Below are 27,130 nucleotides of genomic sequence, written 5' to 3' on the forward strand. Positions count from 1 at the left end.
CAAAGAGAGAAGGTAAACAGCGATGCCAAGCCCTTGTTGATGTTTGTCCACTTTGAGTTTAGTCTGGATGAGTCAGCTTTGGCCATGTATCCATGGATGTCCAGGTACAGTTTTGGCATTCTATCTTGTACTTTCTACAACCTTTCCATCATGGCATACTCCTCACGACCAACCTCAATGCTTCCCGGTGGCTCATCGATGCGCCCCAGTTCGCAATCACAGCAATCTTCGGCGCTATCGGCCCGCATTGCAGCTAAAAAGGCCGAGTTAGAGAATTTGCGACAACTACGCGATCTAAGTGGAACCTTGGCGATTCAGATGCAAGCTTTGGATAATAAGATCTCCACACTGAAAGATGGCACCGAAGGTTGGCCTATCTGTCCCTTGATCCGGGCTCGCTAATTTTGTACCAGCTGTTGCATGCGTACTTTCTAACTGGGATAATGTTATTAGGGCCATCACTCTCGCCTCGAGTAAGTGCAAATGTAAATTTGTTTTTTTTTCTTCTCTCGATACTGATTTTTATGTAGGTAAGGCAGGCGGACTCTACGAACAGTCGGATCAGAATGTGGAGAAACCGCGTAATCTACCATCAACGCTGGTTCGCATTCCAGCTGAGCCACGTGAGAAGACTGTTGAGTGAATCAGAGTGACGTACTATCTCATTCCCAGCTGAAACTGGTCCTTTCTACATTGAATCATTGGAAAGGTTTATGGGCCATTTACTGGCTCGGTTTTATCTCTCCGAGCTATCTCCCTATGTGTATCGGGTTACAGAATTGGCCATTGCATTTTGTGAAATGCACTCGGACCTACCAAGTACTTGACTCTCCCGTGCCTAGGAAGAAGAAAAAGAAGAAGAAAAAAAGAGACTATCAAAAGAAGAGAAGAGTTCTTCAAATGGTCCAATGGGGCACACCTTGAGAATCCAGAATATTCTCAGCTGACTAGAGCCATAAAGATGGTTATCTCGAAATGGCCGACAAATCAGGAGATTAAGATCATTCTTTCCCCCTCTTTGAACCTTTTTTCTGCACAGACTGAACTTTTATGATTGGTGTATTCATATACTTAATAGGCATCATGAGACTATTAGCGCGGGAAATTCATACCAGTTCGAGGTTCCTGCAGATTTTAGAGGTATCTAGGTATCTAGGTACCTATTTAGGTACCTATTTAGGTACTATTAAATAGTTCTACTTATGTACCCTTGGCCCTTTTAATTCCTTTTTTTTAAGCGCCCTAAGCCTAAAGAATTCCCCAATTCCCCTCTTTTTTTTTCTTTTTGCGCGATTATATTTCCCCGCAATAGCCGGGACATTATTATGGCATGATGTGTGATCTTCCATCTTTTTATATATACACCTTCTAAATCTTCTATTCTCAATCCCTTAAGAGAACTGTGTTCTACTATGTCGACTGAATGGTCTTTGGACTTCTGCTTGGTCTGTGACCGTCAAACTTTGGGTGCTCCCTACTGTTCCCAAACCTGCCGTCTAGCGGAGTTGGACGAGATATCCGGAATATCACGAAGATCGAGCGCAGCCTCTACACATTGGTCTGAGATCAACCAAGCCCAAACTCAAGCTTCAGATACCTCTCTCCTATCTGCCTCCTCATCTCAAACCTCACTCTCTTCACTAAAGGCCACATCCAATTCCAATGTGGCCGACCGCCTCCAGGATGAATTGCGTGATTACGCATCTTCCTTCGACCAAGTCCGCGACCTGAAACGGCGCATGACTACCACATAATGTCAATTCGGATCCCGAAAATATCTTTCGATATCGGATCCCATCTACTTTCATAAATTGTGCATTGGAATCAGGCGTTGGAAAAGATAAACTATTTTTGGGGGTTTCTGTTCTGTTTTTTTTTAAACCCATCACGTCCCTTTTTTATTTATTATGAACCTATACCCCTCAACTGTTATATATATCTCATCATTGGAGTTGAATATCCTAATTAGTTTTTCTACCAGATTGCCTATAATGGAAGGATATACTGGATGTTTTTGAAACGTTAAGGAAATTGTTCTTAGAGCCCAATATATATACCCGCTCCCTCGACCGCATTTGGCTCTGTGCCCAAGTCCCTTCCCAACTTGATGCCAAAGACCAAGCCATTCACTGCCCAAGAACCTTGGATAGAACCTTTTCATTCTTCGGTACAAATCGGACCTTATATTTTTGAGGAATGGCTACCAAGCTAGTCGGATCCGAGTTACCCCGGAGAGGGTGGCAGTCTGTTTTGTCATATGGTTCGAGGCGGAAGCTGTTGAGGGTGCGGATGAAGACGAGGTAGAGCTCACGATTGGCCAGCAGCGAACCGGCGCACATCCGGTAGCCCATACCGTATGTGAAGAGAGGAGCGTCGGGCTGCTCAAGCCAACGCTCGGGACGGAACTCATCCGGGTCAGTCCACACATCGGGATCTATGAAGGGTTAGAGGTGTTTGGTAGCTCTATGGGATGTCAAGATTCACCCATATTACATGCCCAGGCATTCAAAAAAAACACCGTGCCCTTGGGAATGGTGATTCCCTTATAGGTAATATCCTTGATCGAGGTACGAGGAAGTGCTAATCGCAGGACAGTGAAGAATCTAATGGCGTTGTTAGCCCGTCCATTCATCACTTGGTGAAAGCAGAAACATACCGAAGACATTCCCTGACTAGGGCTGCAATATACGCACACTTCTGATCATCGTCAGAAGAGCACATGGGGTCATCTTCACCGTACATCTCCTGGATGGCCTTGGCTGCCCGATCTTGAATATCAGGACGCTGAGCCAGCAAACCCAGACTCCATGCAACCAAAGTGGTGACAGTATCAAGACCACCGGAAAGCATAGTCAGGCTAATGGATGTCAACTCCTCACTGTTTAACTTCGCCTCCTTATCCATAATAACGTTAGCCTGGATACAGGGCTTATGCGTCCCCTTTGCCATGCGATCATCCAAGTCACTATTAAGCGCACCGAGATACTTATCGCGACGGATTCTCATCTCGGCAGCTTTCTTCGAGTTGGAGCTAAACGGATTCAACCGCAGAAGAGGGATATAGTCCTGCAGGTTTCCAGTGGTGCTTCGGAACCGACTGATCTCTTCTTCCACCTCGGTGATTTCATCAAACAAGTCCTCTTCTTGCGACGCAATGCGCACGCCCCAGTTTAGAGTCAAGGCCAAACTCAAGCTCAGACGCTGGATCATGGGCATAGGGTCGACGGGTGTTTTTCCGTGGTTTCCATATCTGTACAGCTCTTCCACAAAGGCCTTGGACTCAACGTCAAGGTGAGACACGTATGTATCCACAGAGGGGCGGTTGAGAGCCGACGCGGCGCCCTTCCTGCGTCTCTTCAAGGACTCACTGTAGGGCGAGGTACCGATAGTCGTTCCAGCGGTATTGGAAACAATCTAACCGAGTGAATCAGTTTTTAGTTACAAAAAGAAAAGCCACATGGCACAACTCCGATAACCAACCTTATGGAAAGTATAAGTCTCGGGCCTGGAGCTCAACGCTTGCGCATTCTGACTGAAAAGCACCTTTGCCGACGCAGCAGAGTTGACCACGACGACGGGGATGTTCCCTAGCTGGATCTGATAAACGGCGCCATGCTTTTTTGACCAGAGGCGATACTGTTCCGCGGCATCTGTGCGAATCTGCGCCAGGTTTCCAATCAACGGCAGTCCGCGCGGACCCTTCATACCCTTCACGCGGGCGGACTCTCGAATGAATTCATTAAAAATGACATAGAGGATGGGGGCGAGGAGGGCTGTCGCAGCTAGCGAGTGGTAGGGATATTCAATCACGCTGCCTTGTAGCGATGCCAGGATACCGGCGATGGCCATGATGGATATGGGATTAGACTTATAAGGAACCTACCAGAGGGGATATATATATAAGCAAAGGAATATCACAGTTCTAATCCACTGAATGGAACATTTCCGTCACGGTTCAAGTAATCATAGTGTTACCCCACGCTACCCCAGGTATTGCCAGGTCTTTGCCAGGTGTAGACGATGTACTTTCCTCAGCCGAGAGGGTTCCGCACTACGGAATTATTCCGCTTAGTCAACTGTATTATGTTATATATAAATTATCTATGGATGTTATCCCTGTTATTAGTATTTGATATTGGGTATATTATCTCCAATTAACATGTGTGTCTTCCGAGAAGATATATAAATGTATCACCCCTATCTGAAGAACTTTCTGGTATATCCAAGATATTTAGCCCGATCTCTTTAGTTCTGAGCATCAGAAAACCCTTTTTTTTAAATAGTTATATAGTTGCTTTTTAGCCCGTATGACATCCTGGATAAGGGGGCTAGTGAAGATCATATCCACTTGCGCTGCTTTTTTAAAGTCCTAGAAAGAGCCTCATTTCGGCCAAATTTCCAGACCATATTTCATATTCCATAGATAACATTCTTGGACCCAAACCGGAATTCTGGCAGAAAGGATAAGGATATGTGTACACAAGGGGGAATTGAACAATTCTAGTGGAGTAGATCCAAACAAGGCGTTCATAACGGGGCCCCCCCTGGGCCGGCTGGGGCAATATGGTAGTCTGTGACTGGTCCATCCATATTCATGGAGCTCTCAGTCAGGTGGCCACGAAGAGATTGATCGAGTCCAGACCCTGTGTAGATCCCAGAGATAAAAAATATATAAAAAATATATAAAAAAAACGCGGCCTGGAATGGAAATGCAGAATCGGCTTCCCGTTTCCCGATATACCGGACCTGGACAAACTCTTGGACCAATTGGGGAGAAAATCAAGGAAATTTCTTTGCGTCATGTGTCGGGGGTAAAGATCCGGATGGGGAGCCCACTTTAAGTCTCAATTGGTGGGATGAGAAAAAAAGAAAGAGGCGCATGGGAACGTATATCCACTGCCAAGATGCTCCAATAGTGAGCTGCCATGACGCACTCTGTACTCGTGACACCCCTACATTCATAGTGGAAGGTATAGCGATCAAGGTATCTGGTACCTTGAGAGAGAGATTGTCGCAAATCTTTCCTTTCATAGATTTATGTCCAAGTTTATAGTTAAAAATAAGAAAGAAAAAAAAAAGGGAAATTATCATAGCTCCTAGGTCTTCCTAGGTCTTCCCAGGTCCTCCCGCCTTTCGCCTCTTCTCTCCCCTCAACTTCTCAAACCTCTCCCATTTTCTTCCCATCTCTCCCTCTTTTGGCACATATTTCCTAGGGGAGAAAAATTCCGGCATATTTGAACATTTTAAACATATTACATACATTCGAAAACCGCAGATAATGGCCGCTCGGCATTCGCGCAAGCTCTTGAGACCTCTCCTCTACACATCCGCGGCCGCCGCTGCAGGAGCAGGTGTTCTCTACATTTCTTATCGTCCGCGAAATATTCCGGGCCTCGAAGCCCCCGCCGTTCCCCCACCAGGTTACCGTGAAGGCAAGCTGGTTCCTCCTAGTTTCCCGTCAATCAAGTCTCGCCTCGAACAGATTCAGGATCTCAAGCGCAGTGAGGATGAGGAGGAATATGATCTGCTCATCATTGGTGCCGGAGCCACTGGAGCTGGTATCGCACTAGATGCCGCCACCCGAGGCCTAAAGGTCGCAGTGGTGGAGAGAGATGATTTCAGTGCGGGTACCAGTAGTAAGAGTACTAAGCTGGTACACGGTGGTGTCCGTTACCTCGAAAAAGCCTTTTGGGAGTTGGATTACAACCAGTCAGTTTTCACCTTTGGGGACTTTTTTTTTTTTTTTTTGGAAATCTTTTTGGGGTCGAAATGACCACATACGCAAGACATCCCTGCTAACCATCGCACAGATATGCGCTGGTCAAGGAGGCTCTCAGAGAGCGCAAGTATTTCTTGAACACAGCTCCCCATCTGTCATCATGGCTGCCAATTATGGTGCCTGTTCAGAAATGGTGGCAGGCTCCCTATTTCTGGGCCGGTACCAAGGCCTATGACTTCTTGGCTGGTTCCGAGGGCATTGAGACCTCGTACTTCCTGACTAAGAGTAAGGCCATTGACGCATTCCCCATGTTGAAGCGTGACAACATCATTGGAGCAATGGTGTACTATGGTGAGTGAACTGCAAAAAATAACCCCAAAACAAGAAAAGGATCTGGGCTAATTTCCGAAGACGGTGCACACAACGACTCCCGCATGAACGTGTCTCTCGCCATGACTGCTGCGCTCTACGGTACCACCGTCGTGAACCACTTGGAGGTCACCGGACTGAATAAGGATGCGTCTGGCAAGCTGTGCGGTGCGCGCGCAAAGGACATGATCGCAGAGAAGGATGGCCAGGTCGCCAAGGAGTTCAACATTCGCGCCAAGGGTATCATCAACGCTACTGGTCCTTTCTGTGATTCCATCCGCAAGATGGATGAGCCCAGTGTCAAGGAGATTGTAGCCCCCAGTGCTGGTGTCCACATCATCCTGCCCGGTTACTTCAGCCCCTCAAACATGGGTCTAATCGACCCTTCCACCTCGGATGGACGTGTGATCTTCTTCCTGCCATGGCAGGGTAACACCATTGCTGGTACCACTGACCAGCCCTGTGAGATTGAGGCCCAGCCCCAGCCCACGGAGAAGGACATCAACTGGATCCTTTCGGAGATTCGTGGCTACATCGCCCCCGATATCACCGTGGACCGAAGCGACGTCCTTGCTGCCTGGTCTGGTATCCGTCCCCTGGTGCGCGATCCCAAGGTGAAGAACTCGGAGGCTCTCGTCCGTAACCACCTGGTGACCGTCTCTCAATCGGGACTGTTGACTTGCGCCGGTGGTAAGTGGACTACTTACCGCCAGATGGCCGAGGAGGCCGTGGACGAGGCGATCGACGTGTTCAAGCTCAAGCCCCGCCAGCTCACCAGCCTTCCCGATATCAGTGGTGTCGGCGGTAGTGGCCTGGTTGCTGACGGTGCCGTCCTGGACGGTAGCTGCCAAACCCACCAGGTGCGCCTCATCGGTGCCCATGGTTTCTCCAAGACCCTCTTCATCAACCTGATCCAGCACTTCGGCCTCGAGACCGACGTGGCCAAGCACCTCACTGAGTCGTACGGTGACCGCTCCTGGCAGGTCGCTGCCTTGTCTTCCCCTACCAGTGAACGTTTCCCCGTGCGCGGCTGCCGCATCTCCCCCATGTACCCCTTCGTTGATGGCGAGATCCGCTACGCCGTCCGTCACGAATATGCTCAGACCGCCGTCGACGTGATTGCCCGTCGCACCCGTCTGGCTTTCCTGAACGCCGAGGCCGCCCTCGAGTCCCTCCCCACCGTGATTGACACCATGGGAGAGGAATTGGAGTGGACCGCCGCCCGCAAGGATCTCGAGTGGAAGGATTCCTTGACTTACCTTTCGTCCATGGGTCTGCCCAAGAGTTTCATGGGCCTTTCTCGTAATGATGTCCAGAGCGGCCGTGTCAAGCAGGTCGATGATGCCGAGCGTGCAACTTTCTCTCGTACTGGTATGTTTTGAAACTTCATCACACAATTACAATGCTGACCATCCTAGAACCTCCCGCGGACATGATTGAGAGTGACGTGCGTGCTACTACTCTTGCTCCTGCAGCGAAAGTCACGCTCAATTAGATAATGTGTGTTATATATAGAGCGGGCTTGTATAAATAGAAGCGTTTTTCTTTTTCTTCTTTTTTTGTTCCAATATTCGATTTTCCGTGACACTCTTAACAAGGGGGACTATACAAAAAAAGAGACCTCACACCCTCAAAATTCCTCAAACCCTAAGACATGACGCTTTCCAAAAATATCACACCTTCACATTCGGAAAGTGCCACCCTGAGTCTTCTTGTAGTTTCAAAAGTTCTTCAACTTCTTATGCATTTTTTCATTCTGTCAGTCACACATCATGAAGCCAAATCAGTCTGACCTTGATCTGTCACTTGGCTTTGGAAAGCACTTGGATTCGGATAAAAATTCTGTACCCAAGCCAGAGTTGGAAGAACAGGATCCCTTCGGAGATGAAAGTCAAGCTGGAGTGAAGTACAAGACCATGGCGTGGTGGTGAGTATTCCCTTCTTTTACAGGCAGAGCGAAGCTCATCCCTTCAACAGGCAAGCCGGCATGAGTAAGTCTCCATGTCTTGCATATGGCCCTTTCTCTAACAGACCCGGTCAGTCATGATTGCAGAGACCATCTCACTTGGTATTCTCGCACTGCCCAAAGCGCTTGCGGTACTGGGTCTTGTTCCGTACGATCTCTTCCCCGGTTACTGCAAAGGCTGAGCTAACCTGTTTTTTCAGCGGCATCCTAACCATCCTTGGGGTTGGGATAATCTCGACCTATACTGCATATACCATTGGGCAATTCAAATGCCGCCATGTGCAAGTGCACAGCATGGCTGATGCTGGTGATCTTCTGATGGGAAGGCTCGGACGGAGTACACTGGACGTGGCTCAGCTCATCTTTTTTGTGTTGGTGATGGGTAGCCATATTCTCACATTTTCGATCATGATGAACGTCCTCACCGACCATTCGTCTTGCACTATCATCTTCTCGGTTGCCGGTTTATTCGCCTCTTTCATGTTGACCCTTCCACGGCGACTCGAGCGGCTTTCTCACATCTCCTACGTGAGCTTTGTCAGTATCGTCGGAGCGGTTCTCACTGGTATGATTGGGGTCACCCTTGTCAGAGACGGACCAGTGCATGTCCCGGCCTTTTCGCCTTCACCTAAAGTGCATGATGCATGTCTTGCTATTGCAAACATCATCTTTGCGTACGCCGGACATGTTGCATTCTTTACCCTTTTCTCCGAGCTCAAGGAGCTCAAGGACTTCCCCAAGGCTCTGGCGCTTCTGCAGATGAGTGAAATGGTTTTGTATACGGTGGCTGCTATTGTGATATATGCCTATATTGGACCGACGGTCAACTCACCTGCTCTCAATTCTGCAGGACAATTATTCCGCAAGGTTTCCTATGCAATCGCAATACCCACGGTACGTACCTTTTCTTCGCGGACTTTTTCGGATAATGAGCTAACCACTGGATAGATTGTGATCGGGGGTGTGGTGAACGCCCATGTTGCTGTCAAGTTCATTTACGTGCGTGTCTTCCGGGGCACCAACACAATGCATAGCCAGTCATTCATGGCGCGGTTAGTGTGGACTTCGATATGTGCGGCGCTTTGGGTCTTGTCGTGGATCATCGCCGAGGGAATACCGGTCTTCAACGATGTACTAGGGCTTGCGGTTTGTACTACCTGATCTGACCCTGACCCCAACCCGCAAGTACTAATCATTCCTACTAGAGCTCCTTATTTGCTAGTTGGTTCTCAGTTGGTCTACCTGGGCTGTTTTGGCTCTATTTGAACCGGAGTTGTTGGTTCCTGACCTGGCAGCAGAAGGTGCTGTTCTGCTTCAATCTCTTTTTGGTGTTTCTTGGGTTTCTCATTGTGAGTTGCGTTCCGCTGTGATATGCGGGATCGCATTAACTTACGTTACCAGTGCATTGTCGGGTTGTATTCGTCTATTCGGTCGATCTTTCACAACCTTCGCGAGGGTGTTGGGGGAGGCAGCTTCTCATGTGCCGACAACTCCCTATACTGAGGTAGTCTCTCAGCCACAGAAAATCTGATTTTAGGGGGAGAGTGGAGGGTAAACGGGCAATTACACTTGGGGCACAGCATTAGCGCGGTTGCAGATAGGAGGATCATCGGTCGCAGAGAACTATCCAGCTGCATTGTATATGAATAAATTGAGTTCTCCTGCACAGTTTCTCGAGGTAGACAATGCCGCAAATAGTCGAGACTCTACAGCTACTACTCTTCAACGGCCAAAATAGACAATGCGCCAGATATCAGGGATCCCCGGAGCAAAGCATTCAGGAATTCCAGGGAAGATAAACCTTTAATTGGCGCGGAGAAATAATTAGATTAGACTTCGTCCAATTGTCCTTTTAGGGAGATCACGGTTTAAGGACTGTAATACCTGAAGTTGGAGAAGACAGTTGGTAGAAGCTATGTTAGTTTACTATATTGGGGCAATTGTCATCACGTGATCATATCAGAATCATTTGGGGCTCCGGTTACAATTAGATCCTTATATATTTATCCAGGCCTTCGACGGGTTACATAACTTTTATGAAACACTGAATCTCAGGGGCCAAAAAAAAGAGAGACTAAAAATAGGGGGGAAGAGAAAGCCAAGAACATATGTGGATATGCAAAGTACCTAGACACTAACGGTACGTGGCTCATACCGGCGCACTAATGAATGACTCGCAGCCGGGTGGTACCCCTGGGGTCTCGGAGAATTGGCTGCAGCTACTGTAGCTAGTAATGGTCACATACCCGTTGGTGACATGAACTAAATTAATATGGTTAATATACATAATAAATACAAAACAAAAAAGTCAAAGCGGGAAGAGATATATAATAAAATCCCGCTAGCCAAAGTAATAGGAATATATCCTAACATCTAAGTCTTGACTAAATAATATTCTTTTTAGCCTAACATGTTCTTATATTGGGTTCCCCTCTTTTTTTCTCTTTAGAAGCCCGACGCATGTATTGTGTCCCAATCAAGACAGGGATCAGGGCCACTTCCCTGTGATGCAGAGGGAAAGTGGAATGAACGGGCATACATGCATGCCGTCATCACACCGTTTCCTTTAGAACTGGGGAAAAGGGTAGGAAAACCGGTTCGATTTGCTGGATTTGCCGTGTATTCAAAGTCACTTGGATTCGATCCAATCCCATTTGACCCTGGCAAATCCCGAGTCCATCACTTTTTTGTCTTGGGCTGTAGAGAAGTGGTTGATCTTGGCTTCACATGGGAAATGAAGCGATATATCCCGAGATCTGACTCTGGTTCTGGGTTTGGCTCTATAGTTTCTGGTCCGCTCGATGCTGGAACGGTGGAGACCAGTACCAGTACCACGTACTATGCAAGTATAATGAGATTGAGGATGGCAATGGGCCCCATGATGCAAGGCATTGGGCACCCTCAAACCCACTGCGCAAGTTCCAGAGACCTGTGGAATCCCAAAAGAAAATGGACCCTCTCGGCCAGTGCATGTACCGATAAATAGGCAATTCAAGGCTAGTTGGCGACGCCATCGCAATTCGTAGCTCCTTGGTAGTTGTTCCAGAAACGGGCCACGGCTCTCTGGGCGACAGGTGAGCCACGGTAGCGCGTGGTGAGGAAGTAATTAAAGAGGGCGAACTCGTCTGGCGTGAGTACGTAGCTATCCGGTTGGGCCTGGATGCGATTCCAGAGTTCGGTGATGGCAGCCTCCAAAACGACGGCAGATTGGGTATTCACGGGGCCATCTTCGCATTCCCGAGCGTGTTCTAGAGCCTGACGAATCTCTGGCCAGCTTCTAGATAAAGGAAGGTTGGACATATTGTAGAGGGTGTTTATGATAGTGTTCAGTGGATGTGCTGTGTTTGAGAGGGAAGATAGATTTCACGATTGGGGGTTTTATTTTTGGGGGGGGCAACAGAGAAAAGGGAAGATGTGCGCCTCGAGGGCTTTAACACAAGCGAAAAGGGTTTCAGACCAAGTAGAATGCGGAAGAGATGAGACTGTGCATAAGACTAAACAAGAAAATCATCTATTTTTTAAATTTTTTTTTTCAATTAAATGAGAATAGATGTGGAGCAACGGGAGAGGGAGGGAAGGGGGGAGAAAACCGGGTCAGGTCCGAAATACTTTCCATAAAAGTGTGACATCCGATAGAAAAGTAAAGATGATAGGTTGTTGAGAGTTCAGGAATAGGTCGGAAATTGGCGATATATTGGGGGTTTCCCCCTTTCAATGAGCCCATGGGACCATTAGATCTATACTCCCAAAGGAACACCGAAGGAGTAGTTTGTCGGCTTAGTATAACGGTTTTCTCGGCCAATTTTAATGCTCCGGCTAGGATCGAACTAAGCCGTCTAAGAAGATGAGACGGTGGAGAAACCGTTGTGAACGCTATGATGATTCGCCGGGTTATAGGGTTCAAGGGTCGAGGTCGCTTACAGCCGTAGGCTGTGAGGACCAATTGGAGGAAAAGGGCAATGGCCCCAGAGTAATGTCCGATCAAAGTGGAACTGTCCTCGTTGTCTGAGGCTCGTGGGACTTGAATTTCCGAATTCCAATCATTGCCGAGAATATAAACACTGCCTTAGCGTGTTCCGGTTCATTAATTTCTGATTTTCTTTTTTTCAATTGAAGTGGTCTCGGCCGATGATTTCACGCTTCGGCCTTTTTTGGAACGGCAATGGTTCGTGCCGACATGTTTTTCGAGTCCATTTGGTCACGGAATTTAACCGTTGAGATCCCAGGTCGAAAACTCAAACGTTCTAATATCAATAGGGGTATCTCCCATATCCACATTATGAACCATTATGCATCCCGAGGTCACATTCGGGTGTTCGCCGTTTTTTTTTTTGGTTTCTTTTTCTTCGTTTATCCCTTTCGATGGAATGACACATAGGCAGATGTGTACTGGCGATGCCATTCTGCTGGACCGGTTGAACTAGGTTCAATATCGTCAATTTCTCCGAACATGTCTTCTCCAAATATGTCGATCTTGAGGAACTCATGAATATGGGATATGATAATCCTGAAGCCTTAAGAAGGGCAGATTGGAAGGCGGACCAAACGTGGCCAATTTTCCGAGAGCATATGCATTTTGTCAACACCAAAATGCTAGACCGGATATCTGAGAGAGAGAGAGAGAGAGTCAAAAGAGAAAAAGGTGAAAAGTGGGAAGTGCCTGGAACACGGCCTAACACGGTCCACACAACAACTCTAAATGTTCCAGGGCTTCCCCTGTCTCACCTCTTTAACCTTCTCTCATACGCTATTCTGAGCCTATAACAGTCATGCCCGAAAAGCACCGGGCATTTCTGTCTGAAGTTCTTGAATTCTGACTCCATAAAGTCATTCCAGTGACCCTGTTCACTAATACCAAACTCAATAGGACCCGAAGATGTGGGCCTTCAAAAGCGATTACCTTGCGAGAAACTTCACTGCGAAATGCATCGTGCCACTGCGTTTTAAATACAGGAACTCGCAAACTTTCAAATCATCAAGAAGCCTGCGGTACTTGGGGTAAAGATATGGCATAGCTTCTGTTAGCATTTTGGGAATGATAGGGTCCGAGCAGCCCCGAACCAGGTGTGTTAGCCTGGAGCAGCTTTGACCAAAGGTGACCTTGAAATGATACTGACACTACACGCAATGAGATTATTGATTGTGCCCAATTGATTTTTGAATGGTATCATTTACCCTAGCCAAATATAGTATTATTTATTCTTCAATAGCTCAAGTCGGTCTTTGTTTTTGATTGCTGCGTGACTCTGCTGAACAACCGAGTTCTTACATATTACCCTCCAGGTTCTTTATATTCTGGAGTCTCACACTTTTTGCTCGTTCTACTTTATCTGTTTAGCTCATTCCATTGCATTCTAGGGCTACTAAATACACAAGTGCAGGTTCCGTACATGAAAACCAGGCAAACATTGATGTATTCCCGAACAGTATTCAAGGTGATGCTCTTCTAGACGATTCCTAGCAAGTTCATACTCCATCTTAAAAACAAAAACAGTCATACTTGGTCACTTTCTCTTACTTTTTATATAAGTAATAATTCCACTTACAGTGCCTAGATACAGCCGGTTCAATATTAAATCAACCTAAAAAGCCAAGCTCTATTGATTGAATCAAAAAACGGCAATGAAAATTTCTCAAGTTCATTTTTCGACTCCTACGACGAATTGGACCTGAAGCCCTGGAGATCTATGCTGCTGACTAAGCCATAGATAGTTCCCTTAGAGGCCGAGATAAAGATTTCCCCCCCCCCATTTCAACTTTTGACCGCCGATCAATATTGTTCGAACCCAACTTTGTCCAAATCGTGAATTGGATATTGTCGTCATGGTTTTCTATTTCACATCGACTGTCGTCGAACCCTCCGCCTTTATTTATGTTGGCAAAGACAAATTTGAGAGTATGCCACTTGAGATCAATCTAGGAAATAAACTTTCTAACAGTGGCAGACGAGGATCTCATTAAATATGGATTGGACAATGATGTCTGGTATGTTCCCCGGTATATATAGATCTGTAGAGCTTTGGGACTGATTTTCTTGCGCAGGGTCAGTCTTTCCCTCTCCGACTTGCGACAGCCTGCCCTAATACCTCTATACACTTGACAGTTCCACGTCGACAATTTGTCAAGTGCACACGTCTACGTACGCCTTCGAGAAGGTGAAACATGGGACAACATTGCCCAGCCACTTCTAGAGGACTGCGCCCAGCTCACAAAAGCGAACTCCATTGAAGGTGAGGTCCTCGACATGAAAAACATTTGATACCAGAGGCTGACTTTCAGAAAGGAAACAAGAAGGATAATATCACCATTATCTACACACCGTGGTCAAACCTGAAGAAAGACGGGTCAATGGCAGCTGGTCAAGTCACCTTCCATAATCACAAGCTGGTCCGCAAGGTCTATGTTAAGCAGCGTGAGAACCCAATTGTCAACCGGCTGAACAAGACCCGAGTCGAGAAATACCCCGATCTCCGAGCCGAGAAGGAAGAGGACGCGAAGAAGAAGCAGCGCGGTGATCGCAAGACCCGAGATGAAGAGCGTGCAAAGGAAAAGAAGAAGCAGCAAGAGTATGAACGGCTCAAGTGGCAGAAAGATCACGCCTATGATGATATGTTCACGGATGAGAATATGGAGCGCAGCAACAACCAGGACCGCGATGAGGATTTCCTCGACGACTTCATGTGATGGACATTGCCGTCTTTTCCAATGGAAGATCACCCTTTGCCTGTGTGTCATCTTGAGCAGCCAGCGAAGTGAAAATTATACCCTCTACTACATACGATATACCATGGAGGACAACTGATAAGAGTACAACAAAGCAGTCCTGTTCTTCTCCTTGATATACCGATCCGACTTCCCCCCCTATATATTTTTAGGTCATATGAGATAGAAAAAAGGCTTTACTAACTCTCAAAGTCTTACCTAATGCCACAAGAATCCTAGGGTTCTTTCCCAATATACACCATAGGCGAATTCCCTTGGGCACACTATGGGACCTTACTCCGTACATAGTACAGGTTTGCAGTGTACCCTATATGCATATAAGTACAGAATGATATATCCAAACATGTGTAGATACAGATCAAATAAATACAAATCAAAAAGTGAAAATATAATTGTAACAAGGTGAATGGTAGATTAATCATCTGGGCATAGGGCGGAAAGGGCGCTAGCCGTGTTGACAGCTTACCCTGTAACCTTAGGAATTCACCATCTTCCTCCCCCAAGATCTTTTCAAACACCACACAGCATGAGTGAAGGAAATCCACCGTCCGCTACCCCAAGTAAGGACATTCCTTTTGTGAATTGGAACCCGCTGACCCCGCAAAAGGCGCAAAGTCTAAGAAGAATAAGAAGAAGGCCGCAAAAGCCAAAGCCGACTCCAAAACCGAGCACCCAGAGGATGCGCCTGCCGATCACAATGACACTGTATGTAGTGAACTTCCCTGATTGTCATTGCATCTTTGCTGAGACCCCACAAGAACGAGCCCTATGATGCCAACGAGGACCCCATACAAGTGCCAGAGTCCAACGGCGCCAAACCCAACACGATAGACGACAGTCTACCAGATCGATCTGTCAATAACCAGGAGCCCGTGGCTACTAGCGATGCCCCCTCGGGAGCCGATGTCCAGTCGGACCCCGCTTCCGATGGCACCGAGCCAAAGGACAGATTCGATGCACTGGTTCGAGATCGCGACTCGTTGCGCGCCGAAGTAGCCGACATGCGAAAATCATTGGAAGAGATTCAGTCCAAGCACACCGCAGACATGGAGGCCCTACAGCACAAATTGGACGACGCGGAGAGCAAAAAGGAGGAGGCGGAAACGCAGTTCCAGAAGCTCCTAGAACGAGTTAATACCATCAAATCGCAACTAGGGGAGCGGCTCAAGGAGGATGCTGTGCGTGGGATCAGAATTCACTACTTGGGCTATCTTGGCTAATCTTGCCCTATAGGAGGAATTGGCTCTAGCGCGATCACAAATCGAAGACCTCGAAGATGAGAATAACAACTTGAAGGATGAGCTCGATTCAAAGTCCACCCAGTTGGTAGAACTATCGGGCGACTCGGCGGAGAAGGAGAAGGAGCTGTCTACTCTTCGGGAGCGGACGAACTTGTCCCAACAGAATTGGTTGAAGGAGAAGGAAGAATTGCTCGAGCAAGAGTCGTTCCTCCAGTCGGAGTTTGAACAAGCGAAGGAGGCTATGCATAATTGGGAAATCCTTGCCATGGAGGAGCGCTCTATTCGGGAGAACCTGAACGAGAAGGTCGGGGATCTGGAGGAGCAGCTCAGCAGCCTGAGAGATGGCTATGAACGAGCCACCGATGAACGTGACACCCAACAGTCAACGGTTGACGGCCTCCAACGGGCTTTGCAGGAAATTCAATTGGCGCGAAAGCAAGAGTTGCGGGAGCTTGTCGAGAGCTCTGATTCTCAACTAGAGGACCTCAGACGCTCTCTGCGGGAAGCACAGAAGCAGGCCACTGAGGCCGATAAGGGTCTGCAGAATGCCCAGGAAGAAATTGAGCGAGTCCGGCCATTTGAGAAAGAGGTCAAGGAGAAGAACCTTCTCATTGGCAAGCTCCGGCATGAGGCAGTCACGTTGAATGACCATCTGACGAAAGCCCTACGATTCCTCAAGAAAGGAAAACCGGAAGATAACGTTGACAGGTACGTTCTTATTACCTCAAAGTACCTCAATGGCATGCTGACTCCATACAGACATATTGTCACCAACCATTTCCTGCACTTCCTTGCTTTAGACCGATCTGATCCAAAGAAATTCCAAATATTACAACTGATCGCTGCACTCCTAGGCTGGAATGATGGTGAGTACTGCAAAATGAATTTCTCGAACCTATCTGATCGAAAATAGAGCAACGTGAACAGGCAGGTCTTGCGCGCCCAGGGACCTCAAATATGTCCGGAAAGCTCCGAGTCCCTGGCACTCCCCTCCGCACCCCGAGCACACCAAACCTGGCGGCGGATTTCATGGACAATGGTGCCTCCAGCAAAGAGACGTTAGCCGAACTATGGTCTAATTTCCTGGAGCAAGAAGCGGAGGTGGGTAACATGAATCCATCGCGACGAGGAAGCCACCAGGGGCCTCTCAAATGATAGAGTGCAGAAATGTATAAAGCAGCAAAGTGATAGAACGTGGATATTGATACTTTGATCTTTCTCTTGCCTATTTATATTATTATCATGTACATGTATACTCCGTATAGATAGTCTCGCTGGCCGAATGCCAAGAAATATAGCCATTTCTTCCGCCTTCCTAATAAATAAATAAGCTAAGCTGTATTTGGACGGAACGAAGCCGTCTTGACCTAAATAAATCGCTTTGTTCATTTTTATTTCAATCCTTATATGCATCTCTCGTCTTTCGCCTTCTCTTTCTTTAGACCACTCGTCCGTGCGACCCACTCTGCATCTACAATGGCCTCTGGTAAGGATTGCTACAATGGCAGAACATAACCCCACCGTGCGACGCAGACATACTGACCAGGCCACTTTTGATACTATAGCCTACCGCCCTATTGTGATTTCGGGCCCATCGGGGACTGGAAAGTCAACTTTGCTCAAGCGATTGTTCGCCGAGTATCCTGATACCTTTGGATTTTCCATCTCGGGTCAGTCCAAGCACAAAGGGAGAGGGGTGGAACGAATCCGCGAACGGCTTTGCTCACACGCCGACTGAATAGAAACCACACGATCCCCGAGACCTGGCGAGCAACATGGCCGTGAATATAACTTTGTCACAAAGGACGCATTCCTCGAGCTAGTGGCCAACAACGGGTTTATCGAACATGGTTGGTTGCACTGCTATAGGAAGAAGTTGAATGGCAACTAACCGGTAGAACAGCTCAATTCGGCGGAAATTTCTATGGAACCTCAGTCCAGGCTGTCAAGAACATCGCCGAGAAGAAGCGTATCTGCATACTGGACATTGAGATGGAAGGAGTCAAGCAGGTGAAGCGGACGGATCTCAATGCGGTAAAGTATCCTAGGCAATTCGATAATGGGACTTTACTAATAATTTCTAGCGTTTCTTGTTCCTTGCGCCGCCTTCTCTCGAGGTGCTGGAGCAGCGCCTCCGTGGCCGTGGCACTGAAACCGAAGAATCTCTAGAGAAAAGACTCAGCCAAGCTCGGAACGAGCTTGAGTACGCAAAGCAGCCCGCGGCTCATGATAAGATCGTTGTTAATGATGATCTCGAGAAGGCGTATATTGAACTGCGGGATTGGGTTGTTGACGGCGGTAAGTTCGGTGCTGCGCAATAGTACACTACATTACATATAGGAAATGTGATTTAGTGGACGTCATGGCCAGCGAGACGACAGCCTCGGTTTGTATCTTTCAACCCAAGAATAGAAGTTTCTCTCGTCAAGTTAATTAAGAAAACTAAGTACATGGAAAGCACCAGATATGGCACGAGCGCTGGAGTGCCAATTCTCTTTTTCCCCGGCAATACAAGCTCGATGGTTCTCCCAGGAAGAGACAAGGTGGGATTTAGGATACAAAACGAAAACAAACGCAAAAGAAAGGAAAGAAAATGGATATCTGCAAGGGCCTGCTGGCGTCAAAAGAGGACAGTTTTCGGAGAGGGCCGTCGTGCAACGGCCACGCTCGCATCAGACATGAAAGATCACAGGGTTTAGTATCCGTTCATGGCTGCGCGTTGCGAGTTGCGGCTCAGCTCCCGATCCGCAGAGGGGCTGATGGGGCGGCTGCCACCGGTGTGGCCACCGGCAGCGCTGCTTTCCTTCAGGGCAAGCAGCTGCTTGGCACGGAAAGTCTCGTAGTGGATCTGGCTGGTGGTCTCGACCAGATCCTGAAGGTGGGTGCGGGTTAGGAAGTTGCGCAGGTAGACGAATTCACAGTGGTTCTCGTCCTCGACGTTGATGACACCCCAGCGGTTCTGGCGGCCGCGAACCTGCTTGCCGTTGACAACAATGGTCTTCTCACTGCCGACAACCGAGAAAGGAATGATATCCTGTAACCAGATGTTAATATCAAGTCATGATAGCTCTGCCTGGGTTCAGCATACCTTGATCTGAGCGTTGATCGCACGCTCCTCATCATCAAGCTCGTCATTATCGTAAGGGTACATCTTCAGGTTGTGGAAGGAGAACTCCTCCTTGATGCGCTCCTTGAAGGCCTGGCGCTCTTCAAGGGTGAGAGAGTCGGACTTGGCAATAACTGGAACAACGTTGACGACATCGGACAGCTTCTTCAGAACAACGATATCGATGGGCTTGAGGCTGTGTGGAGTCAATGGGTCAGTCTAAAAGAGCTCAAAGGAAGCTAAGAGATGAGGGCAAACTCACGCATGGCCGGAGGGCTGAATGAAAAACAAGCAGCAGTGAACACGGGTATCTTGGATGTAACGCTCACGCTGAGCAGTGAGTTCCTTGCGGAGGTATGCCGAGTGCTGATCCTTGATGTACTTGACAATAGGGTCCCAGCTGATCATGGTTAGCTTAGACCTAGTAGCTTCGGCGTGATAGGGCTCAAATTACCATCGGTCGTTGTTGACCTGGTCACCGTAACCAGGTGTGTCAACAATGTTCAAACGGAGACGCACGCCGTTCTCCTCGATAACTAGTCCCTCGTCAGCTATTCCGTATGTAAAATAAGTCCGCGAATCATAAACGTACTGTGCGACTCTGTCTTGATTTCAGTGGTGGAGCGAACGGGCTCGGAGGGGGTCAGACGGCCCTTGGAGTCAATCAGGTGGGATGCGAAGATAGTGTTGATCAGAGTCGATTTTCCGAGACCAGTTTGGCCTAACACGTGAGAGATTAGCCAAGGATCTTTTATAAAGCAAAGTATTGCACAGCACATACCAACACACATGACATTGAACTGGAAGCCACGCTTCAACAGCTTGCGCTCGATTTGCGAGGTAATGCTGTCGAAACCGACATGGCTATGGGGAAAAACAGTGGGCTGTTGAGCCGAAGCTGCTGTGGTGGCCATTATGAGAGGTAGAATGGGAGAATGAGAATTGAAATATGCCACAATCCCAAAGAAAAAACCCGAAGAGAAGAGAAGTATGTAGTTGAAGCAAGAGCCATCCCCCTTATTATCGTCTTTCCGAACTCAGGGGTGGCCCATTCCTAATTGGGACTAGCGTATCTCCACGAGAAAACTACGATCTTTCTTTTGCTTCAGACACTGTGATAGCTCCCATTCACCCAACATTGAACCTCCTTTTCTTCTGCTTGAAACCATTTCCATAATGGCATTGCGCCTTCTCCCTTTTGCTCCGGCAAACATGTCGCGTTCACTTCTGTCCGAGTCCCTCCAATTTCCCCGACTCGCTCGATTCCTTCCGATCACACCCATCGCGACCAGCGGATTCCTACAACCGGTCTCGATCTCTCTCAATATCCCGTCCCTCCTTTCCGATCTTTGGGATTCCGTCTTGCGCGCCGTTCCTAAGAAGAAGACCTCTCACATGAAGAAGCGTCATCGACAAATGGCCGGCAAGGCCCTCAAAGACGTGAAGAGCCTTAATAAATGCCCCGGCTGTGGCCAGATCAAGCGTGCCCATCTTCTGTGCCCAAACTGTGTCAAAGGTAGGAATTGAGCCCAAGCTGGAGGAATAGATATTTGATTATTGCAGAAAAGCTGACTATTCAACAGATATTAAGGAATCGTGGAGGACCCTGGACATGGCATGAGGACTGTAAGAAATTAAGGGCTTGCCTTGAGGGGATTAGAACATTCTCGAGATCCCAATCTCAAGCCCGAAAAGAGAGATTGTATTTCTAGAATTGGTTGTGGATACATGCTGCATGGCAACTGGCGTCTGGATTTTGCGGGGAAAATGTTTTGATATGACTTTATAACAATTCGATCTAGTAGGTCGAATTTGAACGTGATCTTTTCAGTTTACCTCTTTTCATGTAAAACCGAAAGACTTCAATTATAGATGGTTATAGTTACGGCTGATAGAGATGGATGGACTGAGTGGGAATAATCGGACATGTTTACACGACTATGATTTTATTGGTCTAAATATACGAACATCTCCTCTACTTGGCTTATTACGAACTTTGTAGCCATGTAGACAACAAGTAGATAAGTCGATAATAAGTACCAGGGACGATTTCAACTTTGATTAGCTCTAACAGCTTAACTATTTTACCTATCCGATATAAACGTGATAGCTAGGCTAGTAGAGTAGAGATAATAGAGATAATAGCTATAACAAACATAGACGTTGAGTTGTATTAACCATCAAGTTGTCTCTATCAGTCGTTAAAGGGAAAAAAAAGGCGATAAAGGCGGAACGGGCCTTCGGGCCCCAACGTCATTGCTCCTCCGCAAAGTAAAGTCTCGACACAGTCGTGAGAGAGCACGGCATCATCAGCATGGTAAGTTTAAACCGAAAAAAATATTGAATATCATTACTAATTGACATTTTTAGTCAAAACAATACCTCTCAAGAGGTTCTGTGGACAATGGTGAGCTTCTCCGTGTATGTATCCTGGGGTGATTTGGCTAATATTTGTTTTGCAGCGCACATTGTTGATATCTTCTCGCTGGCTATAACGGACAAGCAAATTCTGTCAACTTCGGGTGCCTCGTCCATCAAAGTACATTCCACCACAGACGCTGACTTCCCGCTGGTGCAGTCCATTGATGGTGCCCACACCATTGGCTGCCATCATATCGTGACCAATGGGAATGGCTCCCGTGCAATCACCGCTGGGTTTGATGGGGAAATTAAGGCCTGGTCTTGTCAGGATGGTCATTGGGCCGCAGATACAAAAGTGACTGGTAAGGACTACCTCCGATAATAATATGCGATGGGGCTAATAAGAGCACAGCCGACCTCACTGGTGCCGATGCCTGGGCCATAGCTATTTCTGAAGATGGTCAGTATCTGGCTGGTGTTACACAGGCGGGGCGCATTAATGTATGGGATTTGGCTGCCGATGGCACTCGGATTCGAGACCACGAGACCAAAGGCAGCTTTGGTACTTGCATCGACTTGGTGAGGTCTCAAATTGTCGCAGTCAAATAGTGGCCCCTTGCTAACTTGGTTTAGTCTGCCGATGGTCGATTGATCGCTTCAGGTCACGAAGACGGCGCAGTCTACATCTTCACCACCGAAACAGGCCGCATGCCGTTCTCTCTCTCAGGTAAGCGAAGTTGACTGAACCCAGCAGAAATGCAAGTTCTAACTCGGCCTAGGCTTGGTCAATCCCGTGCGAGCTGTGGCATTCTCGCCTAAAAGTAAGATTCTAGCAGCCGCTGGCGACTCCAAGGTCATTGTGCTGTACGATACTTCCTCTGGCGAACAAATCGCCAATCTTGCAGGGCACTCTGCCTGGATCTTGTCCCTTTCCTGGAGCGATACTGGCGAGTACCTCCTGAGCAGGTCAGTCAATATTCCATGCATTCATATTAACGGTCAAGCTAACATCTCCAAGTTCGTTTGACGGCAAAGTCAAGGTTTGGTCCATGGAGACCAAGACCTGTGTCGCTACACACTCGGAAACAGACAAAGCCGTCTGGAATGCCAAGTGGCTTCCCAAGATCGGCAAGACAGAAGGGTTTGCTACTGCTGGCGCAAACCGCAGCATTGCGTTCTACCGCGAGGCTACTGGATAAAGTAGCTGAACATGGGGTATTGCAGAATTATGCTTGCAACTGCGTTGTGACGATTTCAATAACCTAGGAAACCTTATTGAACTATGCATAAAAATCATGAGATTCGTATTGGAACAATTACCTATCCCTGTACTTGTTCTTAGTTCATCGCCTCGACAAACAACTTGCGCATGCGCTTCAAGAACGCCCCAAAGTCTCGATCATCGTTGACGAGATCTACTACATGTTCCAAACCATCCCGATCAACCTTGGGGCGCGTATGGAAAACCTCGTAATCGCGACTGGCAGTGCCCAATTCAAACCAAGCCTCCGCCTCCCAGTCCTTCTCCAATAGGTGACTGTAGACAAACTTTAACCGGTCCTCACGACCAGCGCCTTCAATTCGAATACAAAGATAATCCTGCCAGAACTCCAACTCCGGGAAATTGAGACGAGATTGCGCATCTAAATACTGTGCGTGAGACTTTTGTGCCTCGACCTTTTGAATGATGGCCTTCTGTGTCTCGGCGATCTGCTGCTTCAGGCGGTCGCGTTTGGCGAGGCGGGAATCGCGTTCCAAGGTGATAGATGAGATAGCCGCATGCATTTCAGCAGCCTCGGCCGCTTCCTTTTGGAGGGTTTGTTCATGAGTTTGTGATTTGAGGTTGAGAATTTCGATATCGCGCTGTCGCATACGCTCGTCCTCTAACAGGTTGTGTTAGACGCATGGAATATGGTGAGAACGCGGAGTGTTTCAACCATCAACCCATACCTTCATATTCAGCCAAATTAATATGGAATTGGTTTCGTTCCTCCAAGACTCGTTTGCGACCGCGCTCAATAAACGCGTCGAACTTCACTGTGAATTGTGCCATGGTATTGCGCAGGTCCTCGAATCCAAAGTTGATGCTGGGCAATGAGTCTGCCATTGATGGCGCATCCGCCGAGGCGAGCGGTGGGCGCATGCCACTTGTCGAGAGCGAAGGTTCAAAAGAAGAAGTCATATCTGATAATTGAAATTGTGAGTAGTAAGTGGTGAATTGGTGAACTGGTGAAGTTGACAAAGAGTTGTTTTGGGTTGCGGCGCAACAACTCCGAGTCTTATCGATAACGATCAAAAAACTTTCCTCAGATCCCGAGGTCTCTCTTCCTGTATCCTCACATTATGCGCATATTTATATGATCCGATCTCTTAATGTTGTATCGACATGGTTTGGGGCCCTGAACTGATCGCAAGAAGCAAAGAAAGATCCGATGGATGAATATCCAGGCAGTGCTCTCCACTATGGGCACGTAGGACGAGCTGTCTACCTTCCTGAGGAGGAGGACTGGACATTTACTCGCTCTTTTGATAGGCGTAAGTACTGGAGCTTAATTTCTCCGAATCAGCTGACATGGTGCAAGCCCCATCCATCCAGTATACCGGAGTGACCAAGACAAGAATCCCGTCGCCTTTTCCTCTAGCCAAAGCTCGACCAATACCCAGGGTACCCCAGAAAAACCCCAGGAAAGTGGTCACAGGCGCATATCCTGATCTAGCAGCATCATGGTCCTCCATTCGCGACGAACCTCTGTCAAAAGCTGTTGTGAATACTGTCGAGCATTATGATCCGGAGATCTCTGCGCTTTTCGATATCGGTTATGCGGTGGACCAAAGGCGTCATGACAAAAGGCTGCGTTCAGTTCCAATTGCGGTGGCCGTGACCGGAGAATGTCGTAATATGATCTCATTCCGGACCCTGGAAGAGGAAATTTTGGAGTTGACTTCTCCAAAGAAGTTAGCATTTCGTGCTCCATCAATCAATGACGCTGAAATGTCTGAATGGTCCAAGGGTGGTGCGCCGATACGTCAAGTACACTTTGCGCGCCCCTTGGATGAGAAGCCCCTGTTCATGGCTGCTCGTCTCTCCAAAGGGACTACGATATTTCGACCTCTTTACCACTGGGACCCTGTGCCTATGCGCTTACCGGAAGGTGGTATACCGGGATATACTGCCCCCTTAAGAAATTCTAGGCTGGATGCGAATCCAATCGTGGAGATACCTGCGTCACGAACAGGTGGCGTCTCACATGCCGACGTGACATTCAATCCCTGGTATCAGAGACAATTCGCCATTGTAGATACCAGAGGCAAGTGGAGTGTTTGGGAGATCACCGGCAGGCAGCGACTCCAGCGGTCCACTTGGTCTACCCAGCTTGTCAAATCAGGCTCGTTGCCCTTGCGGGATTATAAGCGGAAACACAGGTGCCCTCGGCTTGATGGCTGGGCATCTATCGAGTGGGTCCATAATGTTGGATCAGTAGTTGTCGCCAATCGTCACAGTGTCATAATCTATGCCATCACAGACGACCAGATTCAACCACGCACGGTTGAGCTGGGAATGGCAAAGCAATCTGAGTGGGTTTTGGGCGTTCAAAGAAACACACGCAAGCCATCACAGTTCTTCGTTCTGACGACAACTCGAATATTGTGGTTTGATCTCGGAGCACTACCCGGCGAGGATGATACAAGTCTTTCTCTATATCCTCAAGTGTCCTGGAGGCACTTTCGAGACCCCGAAGACACAACTTTGCAACTTAGCGACATAGTCGTATACCAAGGTATGTGCTAGTGCGATTTAACAGGGACTGCAGATACTAAACTTACCATCTAGATTTGTATCTTGTTCTGTATTCTACGATCACTCGGATGGTACAGGTATTCCCATGTCCCTTTATATCCGACGATCGGACCGAGTCTATATCTGTACCCGATCCCTGGGTGCTAGATGCGCCCCTGTTGGCGGAGATACCGCCCACTAAACGTGATTCTGTCGTGCGATTCTCGAGATTCGTGTTTAAAGAGATTGCGCACTCTGTTACACCCATGGGTAGGAAATTATATGACGCTCACTTGCCATTGATCAAGCTTTTCTGGATGGATTCCGACTTTGCCGTTCACGAAACTACTTTCACAGGTCCGCGCGCAGATCTAGACGAGCCGGACTTGTACCGTGAAAATAATATCTTGCGGTTGAGAAGGCGTTATGCTCCGACATCATACGTTAGACCCACTGATGACTTTCTTGTGGATGATTTGGACGAATCAACGACACGGCAAACGATTATTCGTCGTTGCAAGCCCAAAATGGGCCATGCCAATACAAGATCAGCCTTGCAGTGGACCTTGGACTTTTCTGGGGTCTACAAAATAGCGACAGGGAAAATGGAAATTCGTCAGAAAAAGCAAAAGAAGAGACAAAGGCCGAGGCCAAGGACACTTGCTGGGTGGATGGCAATTCTACAAGGTGAAATGAAGAATGGATCGAGGCGACCCCCAGGCAGGACCATGGTAGAATTGACCGGCAGGAGAATCTTAGCAGAAGGCCTTGATGAAAGTGCAAATGATGTGAAACGACTCATTTCAGCACTCATGCCCGAACACCCGAACCCCGACGCTCATTGCCGGTATATGCTTCTGCCACTCCCACTCCCAAACAGGGGTTATGGTATGCCAGCCAAAATTTCAGACAAAGCAGGCAGGGATCTTCTTAATACCTATGATCGAATGGTCGATGATTGGATGTCTACCCTGCCTCGTGTCATCCCCGTGCAGACACGACTCATGAAAGAGAGACTCATTCGGGGAATTGCTGCCGATCTCATCCTTTCACGCCTCATCAAAATGTCTACCTCATTAGATAGCGCCATGCTATCCAAGCCCGCAGATCCCGTTCAGGACAGAGCAAATGAGAAAGCCGCGGCACATAACAAATACCTGCAATCGAGCTACTTCGCATTATTATCATCACAGATGTCTGGAAGCCAGTCAAAGGCCAAAAGCCGAGGCTTTGGATCCAGACGGGAGACGATGCCAGTCCAGCAATCCAAGTACACCACAGTCCCAGTCTTTGGCGGTCTCTCAGCATTCGTCAAATTCAAGACTCCTCCACGCCCACCACGACGAAATGCGGCAAACCTCCTCTCCCACTGGCCGGTGGGAACCAGCCCCAAACACTATGAATGGGAGAGGATCGAAGATGAAGAGACGCGGAATTCAAAGGCGCACACGTCCAAGAAGAGACGGAAGAAGCGCTCCCAGACTCGTGAACAATCCCTCCCTCCGACCCCGGCAGTTCCTATGGTCCGAACATGGGGCAGTCAGCCACTCGCTTCTCGCATCAACAGTAGTCAACCTATGGATATCTCGATGACCCAGATGGAACGAGGAGCTTTTGGAACCCGGGTAGTCAAGAAGCCGAAAAAGAAGAAGAGACAAGCAGGATTTTAGAATTTATACAAAAATAATAATTCCTAAAACACAACCAATGGCGAATATGGCTCATTCTCGAAGGGATAGAATTATGACAAATACAACTAGGTAGAATCGGAATAGGTATGTTGTACATATATTTCTATGTAGAATATATAATCTCCTTTCCCTGTTTCACTTTTTTTCCCTCGAAAGTCCACCGCCAAGCATCTTCC

The 27,130-nt window shown here is 47.9% G+C and overlaps 13 protein-coding genes across 13 annotated transcripts; 9 read left to right on the forward strand and 4 right to left on the reverse strand.

Annotated features, from left to right (window-relative positions):
• Window positions 1-150: 150 nt before the first annotated feature.
• Window positions 151-643, forward strand: N7517_009071 (DASH complex subunit DAD2; the record flags this gene model as incomplete). Its single annotated transcript, XM_056726794.1, has 3 exons — window positions 151-367; window positions 414-473; window positions 531-643. The coding sequence occupies 3 exons, from the start codon at window positions 151-153 to the stop codon at window positions 641-643; spliced, it is 390 nt and encodes a 129-aa protein (XP_056575366.1).
• Window positions 644-1,412: 769 nt separating this feature from the next.
• Window positions 1,413-1,754, forward strand: N7517_009072 (uncharacterized protein; the record flags this gene model as incomplete). The annotated part of the gene is made up of 1 exon (XM_056726795.1): window positions 1,413-1,754. One exon carries the CDS (start codon window positions 1,413-1,415, stop codon window positions 1,752-1,754), a length of 342 nt encoding a protein of 113 aa, XP_056575367.1.
• Window positions 1,755-2,126: 372 nt separating this feature from the next.
• N7517_009073 (cytochrome P450) lies at window positions 2,127-3,849 on the reverse strand (the record flags this gene model as incomplete). The annotated part of the gene is made up of 4 exons (XM_056726796.1): window positions 2,127-2,434; window positions 2,485-2,603; window positions 2,657-3,414; window positions 3,481-3,849. The coding sequence occupies 4 exons, from the start codon at window positions 3,847-3,849 to the stop codon at window positions 2,127-2,129; spliced, it is 1,554 nt and encodes a 517-aa protein (XP_056575368.1).
• A 1,429-nt stretch (window positions 3,850-5,278) lies between these two features.
• On the forward strand, window positions 5,279-9,557 carry N7517_009074 (glycerol-3-phosphate dehydrogenase GUT2; the record flags this gene model as incomplete). Its single annotated transcript, XM_056726797.1, has 10 exons — window positions 5,279-5,709; window positions 5,811-6,070; window positions 6,131-7,459; window positions 7,507-7,568; window positions 7,852-7,989; window positions 8,120-8,202; window positions 8,255-8,948; window positions 9,003-9,200; window positions 9,260-9,403; window positions 9,456-9,557. The coding sequence occupies 10 exons, from the start codon at window positions 5,279-5,281 to the stop codon at window positions 9,555-9,557; spliced, it is 3,441 nt and encodes a 1,146-aa protein (XP_056575369.1).
• A 1,494-nt stretch (window positions 9,558-11,051) lies between these two features.
• On the reverse strand, window positions 11,052-11,354 carry N7517_009075 (uncharacterized protein; the record flags this gene model as incomplete). The annotated part of the gene is made up of 1 exon (XM_056726798.1): window positions 11,052-11,354. One exon carries the CDS (start codon window positions 11,352-11,354, stop codon window positions 11,052-11,054), a length of 303 nt encoding a protein of 100 aa, XP_056575370.1.
• A 2,523-nt stretch (window positions 11,355-13,877) lies between these two features.
• On the forward strand, window positions 13,878-14,738 carry N7517_009076 (uncharacterized protein; the record flags this gene model as incomplete). Its single annotated transcript, XM_056726799.1, is given in 5 exon segments — window positions 13,878-13,950; window positions 14,000-14,051; window positions 14,070-14,097; window positions 14,158-14,284; window positions 14,338-14,738. The coding sequence occupies 5 exon segments, from the start codon at window positions 13,878-13,880 to the stop codon at window positions 14,736-14,738; spliced, it is 681 nt and encodes a 226-aa protein (XP_056575371.1).
• Window positions 14,739-15,303: 565 nt separating this feature from the next.
• Window positions 15,304-17,173, forward strand: N7517_009077 (putative Golgi matrix protein; the record flags this gene model as incomplete). Its single annotated transcript, XM_056726800.1, has 6 exons — window positions 15,304-15,337; window positions 15,385-15,482; window positions 15,536-15,955; window positions 16,011-16,726; window positions 16,778-16,884; window positions 16,932-17,173. The coding sequence occupies 6 exons, from the start codon at window positions 15,304-15,306 to the stop codon at window positions 17,171-17,173; spliced, it is 1,617 nt and encodes a 538-aa protein (XP_056575372.1).
• A 346-nt stretch (window positions 17,174-17,519) lies between these two features.
• N7517_009078 (guanylate kinase) lies at window positions 17,520-18,339 on the forward strand (the record flags this gene model as incomplete). Its single annotated transcript, XM_056726801.1, has 4 exons — window positions 17,520-17,688; window positions 17,761-17,868; window positions 17,922-18,052; window positions 18,103-18,339. 4 exons carry the CDS (start codon window positions 17,520-17,522, stop codon window positions 18,337-18,339), a joined length of 645 nt encoding a protein of 214 aa, XP_056575373.1.
• A 374-nt stretch (window positions 18,340-18,713) lies between these two features.
• aspD (septin aspD) lies at window positions 18,714-20,038 on the reverse strand (the record flags this gene model as incomplete). Its single annotated transcript, XM_056726802.1, has 6 exons — window positions 18,714-19,052; window positions 19,107-19,320; window positions 19,387-19,524; window positions 19,579-19,660; window positions 19,717-19,845; window positions 19,906-20,038. 6 exons carry the CDS (start codon window positions 20,036-20,038, stop codon window positions 18,714-18,716), a joined length of 1,035 nt encoding a protein of 344 aa, XP_056575374.1.
• A 298-nt stretch (window positions 20,039-20,336) lies between these two features.
• N7517_009080 (mitochondrial 54S ribosomal protein bL32m) lies at window positions 20,337-20,745 on the forward strand (the record flags this gene model as incomplete). Its single annotated transcript, XM_056726803.1, has 2 exons — window positions 20,337-20,640; window positions 20,708-20,745. The coding sequence occupies 2 exons, from the start codon at window positions 20,337-20,339 to the stop codon at window positions 20,743-20,745; spliced, it is 342 nt and encodes a 113-aa protein (XP_056575375.1).
• A 693-nt stretch (window positions 20,746-21,438) lies between these two features.
• On the forward strand, window positions 21,439-22,684 carry N7517_009081 (SKI complex subunit WD repeat protein SKI8; the record flags this gene model as incomplete). Its single annotated transcript, XM_056726804.1, has 7 exons — window positions 21,439-21,441; window positions 21,495-21,531; window positions 21,587-21,847; window positions 21,898-22,064; window positions 22,119-22,212; window positions 22,265-22,451; window positions 22,504-22,684. 7 exons carry the CDS (start codon window positions 21,439-21,441, stop codon window positions 22,682-22,684), a joined length of 930 nt encoding a protein of 309 aa, XP_056575376.1.
• Window positions 22,685-22,823: 139 nt separating this feature from the next.
• N7517_009082 (kinetochore Spc25 family protein) lies at window positions 22,824-23,667 on the reverse strand (the record flags this gene model as incomplete). The annotated part of the gene is made up of 2 exons (XM_056726805.1): window positions 22,824-23,368; window positions 23,436-23,667. The coding sequence occupies 2 exons, from the start codon at window positions 23,665-23,667 to the stop codon at window positions 22,824-22,826; spliced, it is 777 nt and encodes a 258-aa protein (XP_056575377.1).
• A 250-nt stretch (window positions 23,668-23,917) lies between these two features.
• On the forward strand, window positions 23,918-26,933 carry N7517_009083 (uncharacterized protein; the record flags this gene model as incomplete). Its single annotated transcript, XM_056726806.1, has 3 exons — window positions 23,918-24,020; window positions 24,068-25,264; window positions 25,318-26,933. The coding sequence occupies 3 exons, from the start codon at window positions 23,918-23,920 to the stop codon at window positions 26,931-26,933; spliced, it is 2,916 nt and encodes a 971-aa protein (XP_056575378.1).
• Between the last annotated feature and the right edge of the window lie 197 nt (window positions 26,934-27,130).

The sequence above is a fragment of the Penicillium concentricum genome (genome assembly GCF_028827145.1).
Source record: "Penicillium concentricum strain IBT 3081 chromosome Unknown utg000004l_segment0_segment0, whole genome shotgun sequence".
Taxonomy (NCBI): domain Eukaryota; kingdom Fungi; phylum Ascomycota; class Eurotiomycetes; order Eurotiales; family Aspergillaceae; genus Penicillium; species Penicillium concentricum.